At 48.7% G+C, this 20,021-nt stretch overlaps 1 protein-coding gene across 2 annotated transcripts in view; it reads left to right on the top strand.

Moving 5' to 3' along the window:
* The window catches only part of SGTA (small glutamine rich tetratricopeptide repeat co-chaperone alpha), a 41,283-nt gene that overhangs the window by 1,360 nt on the left and 19,902 nt on the right, over window positions 1–20,021 (top strand). For both annotated transcript variants that reach the window (XM_088461300.1, XM_088461301.1), the window contains exons 2-3: window positions 684–823; window positions 16,179–16,282. In XM_088461300.1, coding sequence (XP_088317426.1) covers window positions 724–823; window positions 16,179–16,282 — 204 coding nt within the window. In that variant the 5' untranslated portion in view covers window positions 684–723. The remainder of the gene's footprint in view (window positions 1–683; window positions 824–16,178; window positions 16,283–20,021) is intronic.

Here is a 20,021-nt window from a genome sequence, read left to right as displayed (position 1 = left end):
GATATGGAGCATACACACGGTCAGATCTATCAGATGAACGATTTGAACTATGAACGATTTTTGACTGCATTAAAATGAATGGAATCGTCCAAATCTGACTGCAAACGCATCAGATGTCAGATATCGTTATCTGACCATCGGGAACGCGCATCGTTCATCGTTCAGATATGTCAGATTTTCCTTCAGATATGAACGATTTTTCAAATCATTCAGATCTGGAGAAAAATCTGACCGTGTGTATGCACCATAACTCTGGCTACATGCCTACGACATTCCCACTACACTGTTTCATTTTGTGCGTATTTCCAGTTGACACCCAGAAACTTCCATTTCACGTACTAAGAGAAGTAGCCGAGATGTCTCCATTCCAGAAGTACACAAAGCTGTACATGTTTGCTACAGCACATGCAGAATTTGCTAAATGTGGCAGCCTATGGACATGCATGTGACATAGAATCAGGCCCTTTATGTGCAAGTGTGTTCTTGTTTGAGAATAGCTGTGACATTTGGTGGAAATATGGGGAGATTCAACTTAGAATGTGACTGGAGCACACAGTCCTGTGCATGACAGATGTACACAGTGGATATGTGTGAGGCAGGTTATGGTGCTGGTGCGTTGCTGAGCTGTTTGTGTTCTGGATTGCAGATGGTAACTTGTGACAAGCTGTCTTATGTATTTGCAGAGGCTGCTCTTGTGACTTAGGCATTTACATATACAGTATAATGGAAGAAAAGAAGCGCTTGGCTTTTTCTATAATCCAATATTTACGCGATCAACTACTCAATGGTGGACTTTCTTCTGATGCCCAAGAGAGTCTTGAAGGTATGCTTATAGTATGTGTTTGGGGGAGCGATTGCTTTAATGATATCAGCGGTTTAAACTTTTTCCTTAAATCCTTTCTAAGATTCTTGTGATATGTGGCTATCTAATACAACACAGAATATGTAAAATAAATTTCAATATATAATGCACTAACTATAAAAAGCGGGAAACTGTGTGACCGGATGACCTTGCTCTGCCGAGTGATCAGATTTTTGACACTGACAGAATAGAGGGTGGTTACTCGTCCCTGAGTGGGCTTACGTCACCACTCCTATTGATTCCATCTCACTATCAGTTACTGCCTGTCACTGACTCCACCCACTGCGTAGTGAGCAGAAGGTAGAGACATGGAAAGAGGGTAAAAGGGGGCACAGGAGAGCAGAATGTACAAACATGGGGAGAGGATAAAAAGGGGCACAGAGGTGGGAGAGCAGAAAGGGTACAGACATATGGAGATGGTAACGGGGCACAGAGGTAGCCTCACAGTACTAACATGCACCTCAAGCCCCTACTCATTCAGACATTCCCACATCTCGCACACTTTACGTCATTACTGAGCATAACCTCCAACTTTACCTACTTGGTTAGATCTGTATCCCATGACCAAAAAGGTTAAATCATATACCATAGCAGCTTTAGACAACCCGTGCTTACCGTCATGTACTGGAAGTCCCACTAATGCCCTGCCACTGCAGCAGCTGGGGACTTATGGGATGTATTAACAAGCCCTATGGCTGGTATATGGGGGAGAACGGAGACAGGGAACCACTGTTATCCTCACTCACTCTAAGGTTTCTGAGCCGCAATAGCAAAGCTGCTGTGCCTCGAAACCAGCTATGTATCTTGATACATGCAGATTCCAGCCTCTGCTCAGAGTCCGGGCTTTGGGCTCACAGGCCTGCTCACAATAGGATTGCATGGAGAGGGGAACTTCAAAGTTATTGATTGGGTATAGTGGTGGCTCACGCAGTAATGGCAATTGTGTCTTTCACTGTCAGTGCCCCCTAGCGCGCTGATGATCCCGGGCTGGCAGCAAGTTACTTATTAGTCACAGCCTGAGAGTCACAGGCAAACATAGCAGTTAGCAGGCAGGGTTCACTGCGCACTGCAGGCCCAGTACATCAGTTGGCTATAGCCCTCCTTGATGGCGGCCCTGCCTATGCCCACCCTGCTGTGTCCCCAGCCCCCTGTTCCTTCTGTGTGGCAGCTGGAGGAGGATGCTGCTCCCAGTCACAGGGCATGGTGTGCTGCTGCACCCACATCCAGCCATGTTTCAGGGGCTCTGGATGCTGGGGGAAACCAGGTATCCTTTGGAAACAGAGCCCATGGGTGGCAGGAAGATCATCTTGAGGTTCCCATTACTGCAAGCACCAGCACACACTGCTCCAACAAGTTACTCAGGTGGGCTGGGCAGGTGCTCATTGACTGACACACACCACAGCAGGATCTGCTGACTTGCTGAAGGCAGTGCTTCCGCGGCCGTCGGCGGTAATTGGCTGCTCTGTGGCGCGCACATAGCGCGTCCTGTGGGACCCGCTAATTTTTAAAAACCGAGGCGCTCACCTCCTATTTCTACTTCAGGGTCCATAGGGTATCCACAGGATACCTTGGGGTATAGGTGTGACGTCAGTCGCAGGGCACCAAAGAGTTAAGCTTTCAGCCTCCCAGGATGCACTAGGTCCCCCTCCTATACCCCGCCCCCAGGCCAAGGCACCTCAGTTTAGTTTGGTGCCCGGCCGGAGTCGGGTGCACCTGTTGGAGTGGGGGCTAGAAGAGCCCCTGAAGCTTTTTCTTCATGCAGCTGTGGCTGCACATCTGGATGAACAGCATGGACAGTCAGTCCTGACGTCCATGCTGTCTTCCCTACACCCCGCCGGTACCAGAACGCCGGTACTGATCCGGGGATGCTGGTGGGCGTCTGGGGTCACAGCTAGCGGTGACCCCAGATGCTCCGGACCATGGCCGGATTCAAGGGGGACAGAGGTAAGCAGCGGGGTCCCGCGGTGGGTCCCCGCTGGTCACATGGTCCTAAGTCCCCAGGCAGGGGGCTCCCTGGGGACTGGCTGCAGCGTGGAGCCAGGCGACCAACCTGCGCTTTCCACTACCCCCTGGGACAGCGGACCGCAGCAGAGCGGTAGCGCTGCGGCGTCCCAGGGGTTAAATGCATGCCAGGGGAGCGCGCCTTCCCTGTCTCACAGCCGGCGCCTCCCCCGCTGCACACAGCCCTCTCTGCACTGTGCTGACTGGTCCTGTGTCAGCGCTCCTCCCCCAGGCCAGCTTCTCTCTGCTCCTCGGCGGCCATCTTCTCTGCAACGCATGGTGAACGCTGCTGGAAGTCTGGAAGGAAGCATCGTGGTCTGGGTCCCCCCGCATACCTCTCCTCCGCTGTGGCTCAGGTCTGTGTATGCAGCGCTGTGTCCTACCAGGCCCTGTGTCTGTGTAGTTGAGTGATCAGCGCTGTTAGTGCAGGAATTGTTATTTCTCTGCATTGTATGTGACTGTGCTAGCGCTGCCTGTAACTATTCTTCACTAAACTGTCAGCTTTATTACTGTCCCTGTTCTTTCTGCTAAAGCCCTTGCGGTGCGGTGCTGCAGGGTGGTCTCTCGCCTATTTAATACTTAATTGGTGAGAGAGGTCACATACGTGGTGCCATCATGTCTGAAAGTGATTTTCCCCTCCGGCTACAGTGTACCACGTGCAAAGTACCGTTAGCGGAGGGGGAGGGTAGCGCGGAGGGCCTTTGCCGGCAGTGTTGTCCATGGCGCGGCCTATTACGGTTACAGCACCGGTACAGGAGCCGCCCTGGGCTTGTTTCGCTCAGGCGTTAACAGCTTTAGTGGGCCAGTTAGCTCCGCAGCCCGCGTTTACTCCGATGGGTTTGTCCCAGCAGTCTGTGGTGTCGTCACCCATGCAGGGGTTCCCACGACAATTGGTGGTACCCCACAGTCTCCCTATTTCCCCGCTCCCGGGTTCTCAGGAGCCAGCGTGGGTTAACTCCCTGACGAGTTCTTTACAGCACTTGTCGGATGTATTGCAAGGGGAGTCTGTGATGCGGCCTCATAAAAGGCCGGTGGCGTCTCTGTCCGCTCCTTATGAGGATGACGAAGGGACGTCTGATGATGGGGAGATTCTGGATCCTTACGATCAGGAACCTTTCCATACTAAGGACGCTGATGCTAAGTCCAAAGTATATATTCCTGGACTTATTCGGGCGGTCCGCACAGCCTTGGTGATTGAGGACGAAGTTCCCCCAGCGGCTAAATCTAAGTATGCCTTTTTCAAAGATGTGAAGGGCGATGCCACAGTCTTTCCTCTTTCGGGTCAGTTGGTGGACCATTTAGAGGAGGCGTGGAACAACCTGGCAAAAGATACCAGCCGCAGAGACGCCTGGCGGTGGCTTATCCGTTCGCGGATAATTATTTTGCTAAGTGTGAATCCCCTCCACAGGTGGATTCTCACGTGACCCGTCTTGTCCGTAGTGCCACATTGCCGATGCCATCCATGTCCTCCCTTAAGGATGCTACGGACCGCAAGGTAGAAATCTGCCTGAAGTCCGCTTATTCCCTTGCAGGGGGGGCAGCACGGCCGGCTATGGCCATTTGCTGGGTTGCCAGAGCGATGGAGCGCTGGGCGGATTCATTAGAGGCTTCTTTTGAATCCGACTGTCCGGCCGAACAGGCGGAGTTGATTGGCAATCTCCGTGATTCGGCCACCTACATCAACGAGGCGGCTCTAGACATTAGTACTCTGGTGTCTAGAATTTCTTCAGCAGCGGTAGCTGCTCGTCGCACCTTGTGGCTGCGATCCTGGAAGGCGGACGCAGATTCCAAGAAAGGTCTGGAAGCGTTACCGTTTACCGGAGAAGTTCTCTTCGGTCCGGATCTGGATAAGATTGTGGCCACGCTGGCGGCAGCCAAATCTGCTTGTCTCCCGTCGGCCGCTGCTCCTTCTGGTTCGGGACCATCGTCCTTTCGGTCATCTAGGGCCCAGGGCAGGCCCAAACCACAGTCGTTTCCTCGACAGGCTGGCCCTAAGAAATCGGTCAAGCCCCGGAAGCAGGCATGGAGTACCAGACGTCCGGCCCCCAAGCCAGATGACAAGCCTGCGGCCTGACGGTCCGGGCCTCCCTTTGGGGGATCCCAGGGTGGGAGGCCGCCTGCTACAGTTCGCCCAGTGTTGGTCGACCACTACGACAGACACTTGGGTTCTGGAGGTGGTTTCCTACGGATACGCCCTCTCCTTCCGGCACAGACCCCCGGCTCGCTTCTTCACCACGGGTCTCCCATCAGACCGGAACAAGGCTACGGAGCTGCGGAAGGTATTGCACACTATGCTCCAGGCTGGAGTTATAGTGGCTGTTCCATTCTCCCAGAGGGGCCAGGGTTTCTATTCAAATCTATTTTTGGTACAGAAACCCAATGGGTCATATCGTCCGATTCTCAACCTCAAAGCACTCAACAAGTCTTTGCGGGTCCCGAAGTTTCGGATGGAGACCCTACGGTCCATCATTCTGGCGCTGGAACCTGGGGACTACTTGGTGTCATTGGACATACAGGACGCTTACCTGCATGTCCCTATTCTTTGGCGCCATCAACAGTTCCTCAGGTTTGCAATCCGCAGCGACCACTTCCAGTTTCGGGCGTTACCTTTTGGCCTGGCAACAGCACCACGTGTTTTCACCAAGGTGATGGCGGTCATGGCGGCTTCTCTGCGGCTGCAGGGAGTCCGCATGTTGCCGTATTTGGACGACCTGTTATTGGTGGCAGGATCTCCAGAGCTCCTGTTACGCCACTTGGACCTGACCATTGCACTGCTGCAACGGCACGGCTGGCTAATCAACTGGCAGAAGTCCACTCTAATCCCGTCTCGGAGGATTCTGCATCTTGGAGCCTTATTGGACTCGGGACAGCAAAGGATCTTCGTGACGGAGGACAAGATCTCTGCTTTACAGTCAAGGGTGCGCAGTTGCCTGCACAGCCGCCGGGTGTCCTTACACTCGGCGATGAGGTTACTGGGCTCCATGGTGTCGGTGTTCGACATGGTGGAATACGCCCAGTTTCACTCCAGACCTCTGCAGCACCTGATCCTGTCCAAGTGGAACGGGCTGACTCAGTCTTTGAAGTCCCAGACGATTGTGCTCACCCAGGAGGTTCGCCTGTCCCTTGCGTGGTGGTTACAGACGACCCACCTCAACAAGGGACGTCCGTTCTGGGTTCCAAATTGGGTCCTGTTGACAACGGACGCCAGTCTTCGGGGCTGGGGAGCAGTTTCGGGTCCACACTTGTTCCAGGGCAGGTGGACGCCGACAGAAGCGGAGCTTCCAATAAATATCTTGGAACTCCGTGCGGTCTTCAATGCTCTCCAGCAGGCACAGCGGTTTCTCCAGGGTCGCCCGGTGCAGGTCCAGTCGGACAACGCTACCACCGTGGCCTACATAAACAGGCAAGGAGGAACTCGCAGTCGGGCGGCTCTCGTAGAGGTCTCTCGGATCCTGGTTTGGGCGGAGCGCAATCTTCCGGCCATATCAGCGGTCTTCATCCCGGGAGTGCTAAATTGGGAGGCGGACTTTCTAAGTCGCCAGGACGTTCATCCGGGGGAATGGTCCCTGCACCCGGACGTTTTTCAACTACTGGTGGACAGGTGGGGTCTTCCAGAAATCGACCTCATGGCGTCCCGGCACAACAACAAGTTGCCGGTGTACGGGTCTCGCACAAGAGACGAAGGGGCGTCTCTGGTGGATGCTCTGTCCGTCCGGTGGACGTTCCGGTTCGCATACCTGTTCCCTCCGGTCTCCCTTCTTCCACGGGTAATCCGGAAATTCAAACAGGAAGGAGGGACGCTCCTGTTGATAGCTCCCGCGTGGCCCAGACGGCACTGGTTCTCAGACCTTCAGGGTCTGTCCGTGGACAGTCCTCTGCGGTTGCCGCTACGACCGGACCTTCTGTCTCAGGGTCCTTGCCTTCACCCGGACCTGACTCGGCTGTCTTTGACGGCGTGGCTGTTGAGACGGCCATGCTGAGGTCCCGGGGGTTTTCCAGCTCTGTGGTGCGTAACATGTTACGAGCTCGGAAACCGTCTTCCGCGAGGATATACCATCGCGTGTGGCATACGTTCTTCCAGTGGTGTCGACCGAGAGGTTATGCACCGCGGGAGTTTTGTCTGTCTCGGATTCTCGCCTTCCTGCAAGCGGGACTAGATCATGGGCTTCGCCTTGCTTCTTTGAAGGTACAGGTTTCGGCCCTATCTGTCTGGTTTCACCGTAGGATTGCTACAATCCCGGATGTGCGCACCTTTATGCAGGGTGTTCTCCGCATTCAGCCGCCCTTTGTTCCACCTGTGGTGCCTTGGGATTTGGCTGTGGTCCTGAGGGCTCTCCAAGGACCGCCGTTTGAACCACTGGGCTCAGTGGATCTTAAATGGCTAACAGCTAAGACTGTTTTCCTTCTGGCCATTGCTTCGGCCAGACGTGTTTCTGAGTTAGGGGCTCTTTCTTGTAGAACTCCTTTCTTGGTTTTTTATGGAAACGGCAGTGCTCCGCACTCGGCCCGAGTTTCTTCCCAAAGTTGTTTCCCGGTTTCATGTAAACGAGGAAATAGTTGTTCCGGCCTTTAACTCACCGGGTCTTTCCGTGGGTGAGGCCTCTTTGGATGTTGTGCGGGCCTTAAGGACTTATGTTGACCGCACTTCTTCGTTTAGGAAGTCGGACGCTTTGTTTGTCCTCTATGGCTTCCGTAAAAAGGGTTGGCCTGCTTCAAAGCAAACTTTGGCAGCCTGGATCCGTATGGCTATTTCTGAAGCTTATCTTCATGAAGGCCTACCGGTCCCTCCTTCTCTGAAGGCTCATTCCACTAGGTCTGTGGGTCCTTCGTGGGCAGCTCGACGTGGTGCCTCGGCAGTTCAGATCTGCAAGGCTGCTACGTGGTCTTCTGTCCATACCTTCGTGAGGTATTACAGGTTTGACACCTTCGCCTCTCAGGATGCTTCCTTCGGGCGGCGGATTCTCCTTTCTGCACAGGAGCGTCCCCACCCTTAAAGGATACTGCTTTGGGACATCCCCAAGGTATCCTGTGGATACCCTATGGACCCTGAAGTAGAAAATATGAGATATGGTAAGAACTTACCCTTGTTATCTCTATTTCTACGAAGTCCATAGGGTTCCACAGGACTTCCGCCCTGTCGCACCTTGCTGCAGATGGGCTTTGCTCTGGTCACCGGTTTTCCGTCTCCCTCTGGTGAGAATGTGATTCTTGTATGTGTCCAGATCTTTGTTCTCTCTCTTCCTTCTCCTCCTCCGGCCTATGGCTTGGTAACTAACTGAGGTGCCTTGGCCCGGGGGCGGGGTATAGGAGGGGGACCTAGTGCATCCTGGGAGGCTGAAAGCTTAACTCTTTGGTGCCCTGCGACTGACGTCACACCTATACCCCACGGTATCCTGTGGAACCCTATGGACTTCGTAGAAATAGAGATAACAAGGGTAAGTTCTTACCATATCTCATATTTTTACATAGGCTGCTTGTTGCTCAGCACCAGACTTTACACACCAAGGCACTGCAACACAGCTGAAGGCCAGTAAAACACTTTTGATACATTTTTAAATGTGATATATCTATGTATTGTTATACTGGGGCACAGGACTATTTAAGATCTTGCTTTATATACACTGGCCCTTGCCACAGCACGAGGGTTAACACCTTCATTGCCACAGCCACCTTCTTGGTCCTGAGGGCCACATTCAAGAGGTGACAAAATACCAAGAGCAGTCATCAATGTTACCTCTTTCACACCACACTCTGGATTTCCCTTCAATGTATCAAAGAAATAATTACAAAAACGAATGCTTTATTATCTGAAATCCCATTTTATTTGTGAAGAAGAATATTAATGAAATATCATTCCTACTGGGGGCAATTCAATTGAATGCGAGCGTATCTCCTAGAATGAGTGCCCGGTGCTACCCAGTTGGCTGCACTGTAAACCCGTGACTAGAACATTTCTGCTCACACACTCCTGAGGTGCAAGCAGAAATCCAAGTTAATTAGTGACGCAATGCTAGTTGCGGGTTAACAACATTGCCCCTGAGCATTAGTTGCGATAAACTGCATCGCCCGACCTGAGTGGCAAGTGTAATGCAGAAAATTGAATAATTCCAGGCACTCATAATTGAGTTCAATTGAATTCCACCCCCATATTGTTTTAACATGTATAAAAACATACATGAAACAGAGTACAGTGCTGCAATAAAACGCAGCTAAAAGGAAAAAAATGAGAACAATTTGTCAGTTATTGAATTTGTCTAAACTGCTGGTGCAGATAATTATAGTATAGGTACATTACTAGGTATATTTTTCTTAAATCCACCTGCCTAATATTGTGTAGGTCCCCCCTCGTTCCGTGAAAAGAAATGTGACCCATCTAGGGTTTGCAATATACGCGCTATAGCGTGTTTTTACCGCTACAGGTACTTGGGGACCCGATTTTTAAAACTAAGTGGGTCCTGCAGGACCTGCTATGTGCAGCGCCACAGCAGCCAATTGCTATCGGCAGCGTCTCCTCACCCAATAACCGCCGGCGTCTCCTCAACTAGTTCCCTACCCTCCAGCCCTCACAGTCGCTAACCACGGACATCAGCCGTCCCAAGACCCCGTCCCTGCCTACTCCCCGGGAGCAGGGACGACGTCCGTGGAATGCCAAGCCCCGCTCGCTGCACAGGAGCAACAAACAGCAGCAAGGCAGCGTCTGTAACCTTGCTCCCAGACTGAACTCTGAGCAGGTCAGAGCCGGGAGCAGAGCACTCAGCTCAGCATGTCCGAGTGACACACTCCTGGGCCCACAGCAGCGGCAACGTCGGTGGAACGCCAAGCCTCACCCACTGCACAGCAGCAGCAAAGCAGCGTTTGTAGCTCTGAAACCCCGCCCCTGCCCTCAGGCTGAACTGAACTCAGAGCACTCAGCCCAGCATGGTGACCACAGGAAGTCCGGGTCACACACTCCCGGGCCCACAGCAGCGGATTCAGAGCAGGTGAGAGCCGAGAGCGGAGCACACAATGGTGACCAGAGGAAGTCCGAGTAACACCCCCCTGGACCCACAACAGCGGCACCACTCCATTCCCCACGCTAACAAGATTGTTGAACAGACCTAAGGTAGGAAGCTCAGTACACCTGTCTGCACAGCAACTCTTCTCTCTCTCTCACTAATTCCCCTTTACTTTCTGACTGCTTTCTCCCCTTGCTCCCTCCCTACCCCCAGCAGTGCCTGGCCCTAGCTCCCTCCTTGCCCCCCAGTACTGCCCTAGCTACCTTTGCCCACTCCATTCCCCCAGCACTGCATGCCCCTAACCTTCTTACCCCCCAGTACAGCGCCAGCTGCTTTCTATCATTGCCCAATCACTACCCCTAGCACTGCCTGCCCCTTGCCCCACAGCACTGTCATAACTGCTATCTGCACCTACCCCTGCCCTTGCTCCCCTCTACCCCCAGCTTTACCCCAACTTCTCCCTGCCTATACTCCCAGCTCTACCCCAACTGATACATGCCCCCATCACTGTCCCAACTGCTGCCTGCCCTCACCCACCATAAAATGTGATGAGACCCAGAAACTGTGGAGTAGGACCCCAATTTTTTAAAGAGAGGGGTCCCTGGGACCCATAATTTTTTTCGCTTAGCGCGATCACTGCCCATCTAGGCAAGGGGCTCGATAAGACCTGAAGGTGTCCTGTGGTATCTGGCACCAAGACGTTAGCAGCAGATTCTTTAAGTCCTGTTACTTGTGAAGTTGGGGTGGCTTGGACTTGTTTTTCCAGCACATCCAACAGATGCTCCGTTAGATTGAAACCTTGGGAATTATGAGGCCAAGTCAACAACCTTGAACTCTGTCATGTTCCTCAAACCTTTCCTAAACAAGTTTTGCAGTGTGGCAGGGTGCATTATTCTGCTGAAAGAGGCCACTGTTATCGGGGAATATCATTGCCATAAAGGGGTGTACTTGGTATGCAACAATGTTTAGCTAGGTTTTACTTGTCAAACTAACATTCACATGAATGGCAGGACCCAAGGTTTCCCAGCAGACCATTGCCCAGAGCATCGCACTGCCTTCGCCGAATTGACTTCTTCCCATAGTGTATCCTGGTGCCATTTCTTTCCCAAGTAAACAACGCACATGCACCTGGCCATCAACATAATGTAAAAGAAAACATGATTCCTCAGGCCAGGCCACCTTCCCTTGCTCCATGGTCTAGTTCTGACTCTCGCGTGCCCATTGTAGATGCTTTCTACGGTGGACAGGGGTCAGCATGGGCACTGTGACAAGTGCACGACAACACAAGCGGTGATGCAATCTGTTCTGACACCTTTCTATCATAGCCAGAATTATTTTTTTTCAGCAGTATTTGTTACAGTAGCGCTTTTGTGGAATAAGACCAGACTGGCTAGCCTTTCCTCCCCACGTGCATCAGTGAGCCTTGGGCACCCATGGCCCTATAGCTGGTTCACTAGTTATCCTTCCTTGGACTATTTTTGCTAGGTACTAATCTGTGCATACTAAGAACGCCCCACAAGACCTGCCGTTTTGGAGATGCTCTGACCATTCATCTAACTTCACAATTTGGCCCTTGTTAAAGCCTCTCAAATCCTTACTCTTGCCCAGTTTTCGTGCTTCCAACACATCAACTTCAAGAACTGATTCTTCACTTGCTGCCTAATATGTCACTCCCCTTGACAGGTGTAATTGTAACAAGATAATCCATGCTGTCCACTTCACTAGTAGGTGTGTGTGTGTATATATATAAAAAAAAATTTCCATAGACAAAAAAACTTACGGTTTTGCATGTCCCATTAAGGCTTCTTATACATGATCTGAAAATTCACAAATTCTATTGAATTTCTGCCAGTCAAACTTAAAAAAAGCAATGAAATTACGATCATTAAGGCTGACCACTTAATGGACATTTTCCTTGCGCAGTACAGATATGGTATGCCATCACACCCTGTGGTTAACTGCAGATTCAGCACTCTCACAAAGTGAGATTGCTGTCACTCACAAACTGGTGGAGCTGCTAATTCACAGAATTGTGTGCTCATTGGAATACACACATGCAGTCTATGCAACTGAGGTCTGAGCAGAAGATAGAGCTGCACAGATGGGATAAGGGTGGAGTTGATGGAGGAAGAGACAGAGCAGTGTGCAATTCAATAGGTTTTGTGAAATTTCAGATCATGTCTAAGAAGCCTTAATGGGACTTGTGAAACCGTAAGGTTTTTTTTTTCTATGCAATTTCATTGCTTTTTTAAAATCTATTAACTATCAGGGTTTGGATGAGCAAACCAGGCTAACTGCAAGGCAACAAAATGGTACATTAGCGCAGGTGAAGGAAGGCCGGTACACAGTTGTTTTGGGGGTGCACAGGGAGATACGAGAGGAGTGTGGGGCAGCAGCAGGGGTGCGGGGCAGTGCACAGGACATGCGCCCCCCAAAGCAGCCCCGGGCTTTTCACTGCCAGTCCTGCTTGTGAAAATACAGGGGACAAAAAGTGTAGGGGTCCCCTGCATTTAGCACAACCAGCATAAGGCTTTTTAGAGCCAGTCCTGGTTGTCAAAATACAGGAGACAAAATATATATGGATCCCCTGTATTTAGCACAACCAGCACTGGGTTCAGCCGAGCCGATCCTTGTTTTGAAAATACAGGGGACAAAAAGCATAGGGGTCCTCTTTATTTTCTAGAACCAGCACTGAGCTCTTTCTTACGGGGGGCTAATGCCACAGCCAGGGGAGACCTTTCACCGGGTCCCCAGCCGAAGCATCAACCCTGAACGCTAGTCAGCCCAGGCCGGGGTTCCCTGTAGGGCAGAATTCCCCCTCTCCAGGGCACCCCAGGCCTAAGCTGATAGCTCGGGGCTATCCCTGGCACCCCTGGGTGGTGGGTGCCAGGTTGATTGTGTAAAGTGGCCCCCTTCCCTTAAAGCACAACCTCTCAGATCCAGGTCCGCTGCCAACACACGCTGGAGCCCGCACTGATGCCCGCTCCACTGCCGCTGGGTCCCCGCCACCGGTTCCACCCACCATTGCCGATTTGCTGACGACCACAAAAGGCAGCCATCTTGGCGCACAAAGGTGAAGCCACAGTGAGTACACCTGCTGAAGGCGCACCTATTGAGGCTGCGCAAAGATTTGAAGCTTCCGAACTTTATAATGGCACAATTGTGAGGTAATAGTTTAAAAACTGTAAATTTCTCAATTACCTAAACCTCAAAAGGATCTACCCTGGAACAATAGCTACCTAATAAAACAAACCCCAAGTCTAAATTCGCCCTCTAACCTGAGTTATGCCTTTCCAAAAATCCCCCATAGAGAATAGCAGAAAAGTGGTCCTAACTAAGAGTGTCAAAATAAAACTGACAGTTGGAGCTTTAGATTACTCCCAAATCCTATTTTTTTTTAATGCAGCACCGACCAACAGGTCTACCCGTCCATGCCAAGTTCTAGCTCAGTACTTCCAATAGCTTTTGAGGTGTAGCTCCTTAAATAAAGGGGTCAAACGACATTGGGGTCCCCCATATGAGGCACAATCAGCACTGGGCTTTTCAGAACCAGTCCTAGTTGCCAAAATACAGGGGACAAACAACGTATTGGTCATTTGTATTAAGCGCAACCAGCACTGGGCTCTGAGCCAGTCTTGGTTCTGGAAATACAGGGGGAAAAAAGGACTTATGCAGTCCTTACCTCCGGTTGTGGAGACCAGACGGAGGACTGTAGTGGGGTGTCTGTTTCGTCTGCACCCCCACTAGACTACAGGGGCAGTTAAGTCTGGCGTCGGGGACCATAATGAAGGCCAGCGGCACCCGGCGGTTGATACAGCGATAGGGAGGTAGGCTCTCCCCCAGCCCGGAGCGTGATCCCTAACGAGGTTTCCCGCCTCTGAGCTGCTCCTCCTCCTCACCCTCTTTTCTGAAGCTACAGGTCTCAGGAGATTCAGGTCCAGTCTCCCTGTATACCTCTCCCTGGTGCCAGGTTATACACCGCACAAATCCTACCAGCCTTTCGAGGCTGTATGTGACTTGTGCTATCTCTGCTGTTGTGATATACGGTCTTAAAACTTTGATTGTCCCTGCTGCTCTTTTTTTAACTCTCAACTACCAGGTGTGTAGGGTTCATTATTACTTCACATTTACCTGTATTTGTGTAGGGTGTCACACTGCGTTACTAGCTTTACCTTGATTGTGTGTTGCTGGCTGGTCATTACTATGCCTTCTAAAGGCAAGGATAAACTGGAGTCTGCGGCCACTGTGCTGGTTACTTGCAGATCCTATTTAGCGGGCTTGTCCCCTCAGGATTTTGTGCAGGTCGGTCTTTGTGCTATTTGTTATGTACCACCTCTCCAGGCCATCGTACCAGCCTCTGTCCAGGAGCCGCCTGGGGACTCTGTGTGAGAGTGTGACTCTTCAATGTACCAGTCCTCAGGCTGTGGGCAAATAATAGGGGGAAGGACCAGAGCATCCTGGGATTGAATAGCTTTGCTGTTGATGTCCGGTCCTCCAAGTCCCACCTGCACCCCATTGTCTCCCTGTGGACCCTATGGACTTCGAAGAAAGAGAGTTAACAAAGGTAAGTTTTACCATAACTGTCCTTATCTAAATGGATAGACCACTCCCCACCTCAATTGGAGCAGGTTACAGCGGCATACTACATCTAATATACCTAGATAGACAAGCTTCCAGGTATTGATATTGAACGTGGGGTAATTTGGGGGGCATATATTTAAACACTGAACTTATCTACGCAATTGCTAAAATGTTATGAATCTACTACATGTAATTGGTATCTCTACCGACAGCTTTAAATTTATACAACTGAGAGCTTGCATGATTTTTGATGGTGAAGGGTTGTCCACTCTATCCCCCCCTCCCCTTTTTCTCTCTATTTATCTTTTCCTTGTTTTATTTTCTCACCCCTTTTTCTTTTTTCGAAGTTGGATGTAAGGAGTTTTGTGAAAATTATTATATGACTAGCTGTACAGATTTGATTGTACTTTGGCATTACAACAGGTGCAGCAAAAAAATATTTGTTTTGTTTTAAGTTCTAGAAATAGGTTTCTAGTGGGGATAGTAGATATTATATTTTATTATATAGTGTTCACTCTAGCTCCGGCGGCAGGCAGGGCGCCGAGCTAGAGAGGGCAACCTTATGCGCGCGCCCAAAAAGGGGGTGTGGTCATGAAAAGGGGGCGTGACTATAAGACGCGTCCCCTTTTCGTCATACTTGGGGGCGTGCCCGGCGCTTACAGACATGCCCGGCAGCCCCCAAGCGCTGCATACGCCCGGCGTCTATACTCCGGTGGTGAACGGGACACCGCATGTTTCTCCACCCGCGGGACACTGCGTCCCGCGGGTGAGAATGGCACCCGCAGGCTGTGAGGGCAGGGCGCTTTTTGCCCTCCAGAAGGAGGGCAGGGCGCCGCGCCCCGCTAAAACAGCCTAGCGGGAACGCTATTATACTCTTTGTGAAATAAAGTGATGTAAGCAGTGGCGTATTAAGAGAGGAGGGGGCCCCTCCTCTCTCCCCGGCTGCTGTCAGCGAACTGACAGCAGCAGACTCCGAGCACTAGAGCGGCGTCCATTTTCCAGTCGTTTTCAGCAACACTACTACGTGAGACACCTGAGAGGTAAGTATGAAAAAAAAAGTATGGATGTGCGGGCACTGCACACCCTGCACCCATTATAAATATGCCCCTGGATGTAAGGTATTTGTAAAATATTTGGGCATAATATATGACTATATGAATGTTGTTTTTTTTCTGTATTTTTCTTTTTTTTTGCTTGTAACTTATTGACTATTAAAAATAGAATAAAGATATTTAAAATATAAGAAAAAAAAAAAACAACCAACCAGAATTAAAAAAAAATGTTCTCCACATGCAAGCAATAATACCATATAACAAGCCTTTTTTTGTTTCTGGTTAGTCCTCATGGAGCGGAAGGTTTTCTGCAGCCTGTGCTTGTTTGCAATTTTTACATTTTTATGGGGCAATTCACAGAGAATTATGGTACCCGAACATCCCACGTTTACATGTGCACCTGTATGCGTTGTGAGGGGAAATGAGCAATGTTGGTAGCTGCAAGGCGCTGGTGTACATCCTGTTTCTCTGACACTTTGTGCCCCTTACATGGAGGCACATTTCAGTCAAGGACTATGAAAATAACGGGTATACTCACCAAGTACTGTAGCGTGTTATTTCTTGTTATTTTAAATTACTGTCCCAATTTAATGAATCCTGTTTTGTTTTATTTAAATCTATACATAATTGTCAAAGATAATGTTGACATTGTTTACTTTTAATACATTGTTTATCTGTTCCCCACAGTTGGAATCCAGTGTCTGGAAACCGCATTTGATGTTTCCATGGAAGATCATAGCTTGGCCGTATCCGAAACGCTTCCAGAGTTATTTGCTGCAGCCACAGTAAAGGTAGAAATGGCTTTCACAATTTTATCTAGATCGTAATATAAAAGCTGTGTATTTAATGTTTTTCATACACTGCCACCTAGCTTGGTCAGTACTACAAGACCGATGGGAAGTAGATGCTGTAATAACATAAAATAAAAAGGAAAAGAACAAAGTCGGAAGCCAGAAATTGTAGACATGTGGGTCTGACTTCTGTAATGGATACATTATTTGAAAAACTTTTGAAAGATACAATTCTAAAGCATGTTTTGGAAATTAATTTTATAATTCCGTTAACATGGTTTGATAAAGGAACGATTATGCCTAACAAACATATAAGATTAGTTCGTATGAGGAGGTAAGTTTCAAATTGGCTCTTTTTAGACCAGATGAATGCACTATGAGCCAGATTCAAAGTTGGGAATAGAGTAACAGCAAGTTACTGTGCATCGTGGTAACACCATGCTGCACTACAGATGGGGCAGATTTAACATGTTCAGAGAGAGTTCGATTTGGGAGGGGTGTGTCCAAACTGACATCTAAATTGCAGTGTAAAAATAAAGATGTCCAGCATGCAAATGTATGTATTTACACCCCTTGCATTGCAACATGGTTTGTCCAGGTACACAGTTACTTGCTATTTCTTACTCTATTGCCAACTCTGAATCCAGGACAAAAATTAGTCTTTGTCACAATGCGATGCAACTAAAGCTGGGTACACACCTAAATGATATAGCTGCAGATCATTCTGGAGATGATGGTTGTTCATACACACTGAACAACCATCATTTGGCTACGGGACCTGCTGGCCATGGATCTCTCCATGCCCCCCTCCCCGCGGTCGGCTGACTGGCCGTACACACTGCACGATGGACAGATATATCTGCCATCGGCTGTGCAGCACAGCCGACGCAATATGTCTGTGAAGGATGTCGTTCAGACATATCGCTGGCACATGATATATTGGCAGATCAATTGATTGGCCAATATATCTTCCAGTGTGTACAGCCATGGCCAACAATTTTCAGAATTGCACAAATATTGGTGTTCACGGAATTTGCATCTTCAGTGTTTTTAGACCTTTTTGTCAGATGTTACTATGGTAACATTACAAGCATTTCATAAGTGCCAGGCTTTTATTGACAATTACATTGTTTATGCAAAGAGTCAATATTTGCAGTGTTGACCCTTCTTTTTCAAGACCTCTGCAATTCGCCCTGGCATGCTATCAATCAACTTCTGGGCCACATACTGACTGATGGCCGCCCATTCTTGCCTAATCAATGCTTGGGAGTTTGTCAGAATTTGTGGGGTTTTAGTTGTCCACCCGCCTCTTGAGGATTGACCACAAGTTCTCAATGGGATTAAGGTCTGGGGAGTTTCCTGGCCATGGACCCAAAATTTCGATGTTTTGTTCCCAGAGCCACTTAGTTATCACTTTTTCCCTTATGGCAAGGTGCTCCATCATGCTGCATTGTTCGTCGCCAAACCGTTCTTGGATGGTTGGGAGAAGTTGCTCTTGGAGTATATTTTGGTACCATTCTTTATTCATGGCTGTGTTCTTAGGCAAAATTGTGCGTGAGCCCCACACATGAATGCTTTACTGTTGGCATGACACAGGACTGATGGTAGCGCTCACCTTTCCTTCTCTGGACAAACTTTTTTTCCAGATTCCCCAAACAATATGAAAGGGGATTCATCAGCGAAAATAACTTTACCCCAGTCCTCAGCAGTCCAATCCCTGTACCTTTTGCAGAATATCAGTCAGTCTGTCCCTGATGTTTTTCCTGGAGAGAAGTGGCTTCTTTGCTGCCCTTCTTGACACCAGGCCATCCTCCAAAAGTCTTCGCTTCACTTCACTGTGCGTGAAGATGCATTCACACATGCCTGCTGCCGTTCCTGAGCAAGCTCTGCACTGGTGGTGCCCTGATCCCGCAGCTGAATCAACTTTAGGAGATGGTCCTGACGCTTGCTGGACGTTTGTGGGCGCCCTGAAGCCTTCTTCACAACTCTTGAATCTCTCTCCTTGAAGTTCTTGATGATCCGATAAATGGTTGATTTAGGTGCAATCTTACTAGCAGCAATATCCTTGCCTGTGTAGCCCTTTTTGTGCAAAGCAATGATGACTGCATGTGTTTCCTTGCAGGTAACCATAGTTAACAGAAGAAAAATGAGTTCAAGCTCCACCCTCCTTTTAAAGCTTCCAGTCTGTTATTCTAACTCAATCAGCATGACAGAGTGATCTCCAGCCTTGTTCTCGTCAACTTTCTCACCTGTGTTAACTAGAGAATCACTGACATGTCAGCTGGTCCTTTTGTGACAGGGCTGAAATGCAGTGGAAATGTTGTTTTTGGGATTGTTTATTGTCATGGCAAATAGGAACTTTGCAATTAATTGTAGTTCATCTGATCACTCTTCATGACATTCTGGAGTATGTGCAAATTGCTATCATAAAAACTGAAGCAGCAGACTTTGTGAAAACCAATACTTGTCTCATTCTCAAAACTTTTGGCCATGGCTGTATCAGCTTAAGATGCACCAGGCAATTGCATGATTAATTTGATATGCAACATTTTCATATCTGTGAGTGACTGAGTCTGTAAATGAAGCACAATGAAACTTGATATGGAAAAGAGCTGCGGCCACTGCATCATAGCACTTCGTATACAGACTCAGTCGCACATCAAATTCAGTGCAGTATCCTGGTGTGTCTTGGTCACATCGCATTGCAACTAATATGCATTTTCTTCTGAAAAAACACTAAAAGAGGCTTGGCACATGCAGAGTCATACGGGACCTTGCACGGCGAGTGGAGCTATTTGCCACTACTTAAGCAACAGTGTATGAGGACACATCTGTACATATCGAACATTCAACAGGAGTTGATCAGTATTGGCCCTTCTCTCAACCCGCCCCCCCCTTTTTTGTTTTAAACTCCTTTGCTGCTGAGTGTTTTCCGTCCCCTGAACTGAGCCCATTTATTTATGTAAACGCTTATCACATTCCAACACCAATATCAGTAATTTTACATTAAGAACCTAACAAGTTATGCCTTGTATTTTTTTTGTTGTTGAAGACGTTGCATTTTTTGACAAAAACCGTAGTAGTGTACTAATTCTAACATTAAATAAAATGTAGATAAAATAGTTTTTTTTTTTATTATTTGAAATTTCAAGTAAGGGAACTGAAAGGAAATGGGTTTTGTTTTTTGTTTTTTTACCTCCTATAAACACCACAAAGAAATACTTTGCTGGTATAGCTGCAACATTAATCCACTTTTCCAATACAGAAAGAAGCAGTATTCTATGCAGAGGTTTTCAGAATAAAAATCTGCAATTGGAATGTTTTTTCTTTATTTTTGCATGTTTTTTGCTGTCTCGATTTTAAATGCTAACAAAAACTGAAAAAATACGGTAGCCCATTATGGTTTGCTATTTTTTTTTTTTATTATTATTATTATTATTATTAGAAAAGCTACCGTATTAAATGAGAGGGCACCTTTGTTTGATTTGACATGATCTGTGGAAAATTTAATATTTAGTTTATGTGGGTGCCCTTAAATTATTGGAAGCCAAATTAGGGGAGCGCTTCCTCTATCCCTAGACTTCTTCAACGTAATTTCCTCATCGACCAGCTAAAGTTCTGCAACATTGCTTCTTCTGCTGTGGCTGCCTTTTGGTAAAAAGGTCCTTCAGGGGGCTCTCCTTTCTTAGGCATTTATCCCTCCCTGGTTAGAATTGAGTTTAGGGCATTGCATCATCTG

This window comes from Taudactylus pleione, unplaced genomic scaffold, assembly GCF_031769625.1.
Source record: "Taudactylus pleione unplaced genomic scaffold, aTauple2 ptg001032l, whole genome shotgun sequence".
Taxonomy (NCBI): Eukaryota; Metazoa; Chordata; class Amphibia; order Anura; family Myobatrachidae; genus Taudactylus; species Taudactylus pleione.
The sequence above is the reverse complement of the archived record's forward strand: the minus strand, read 5'-3'. Positions and strand labels throughout refer to the sequence as shown.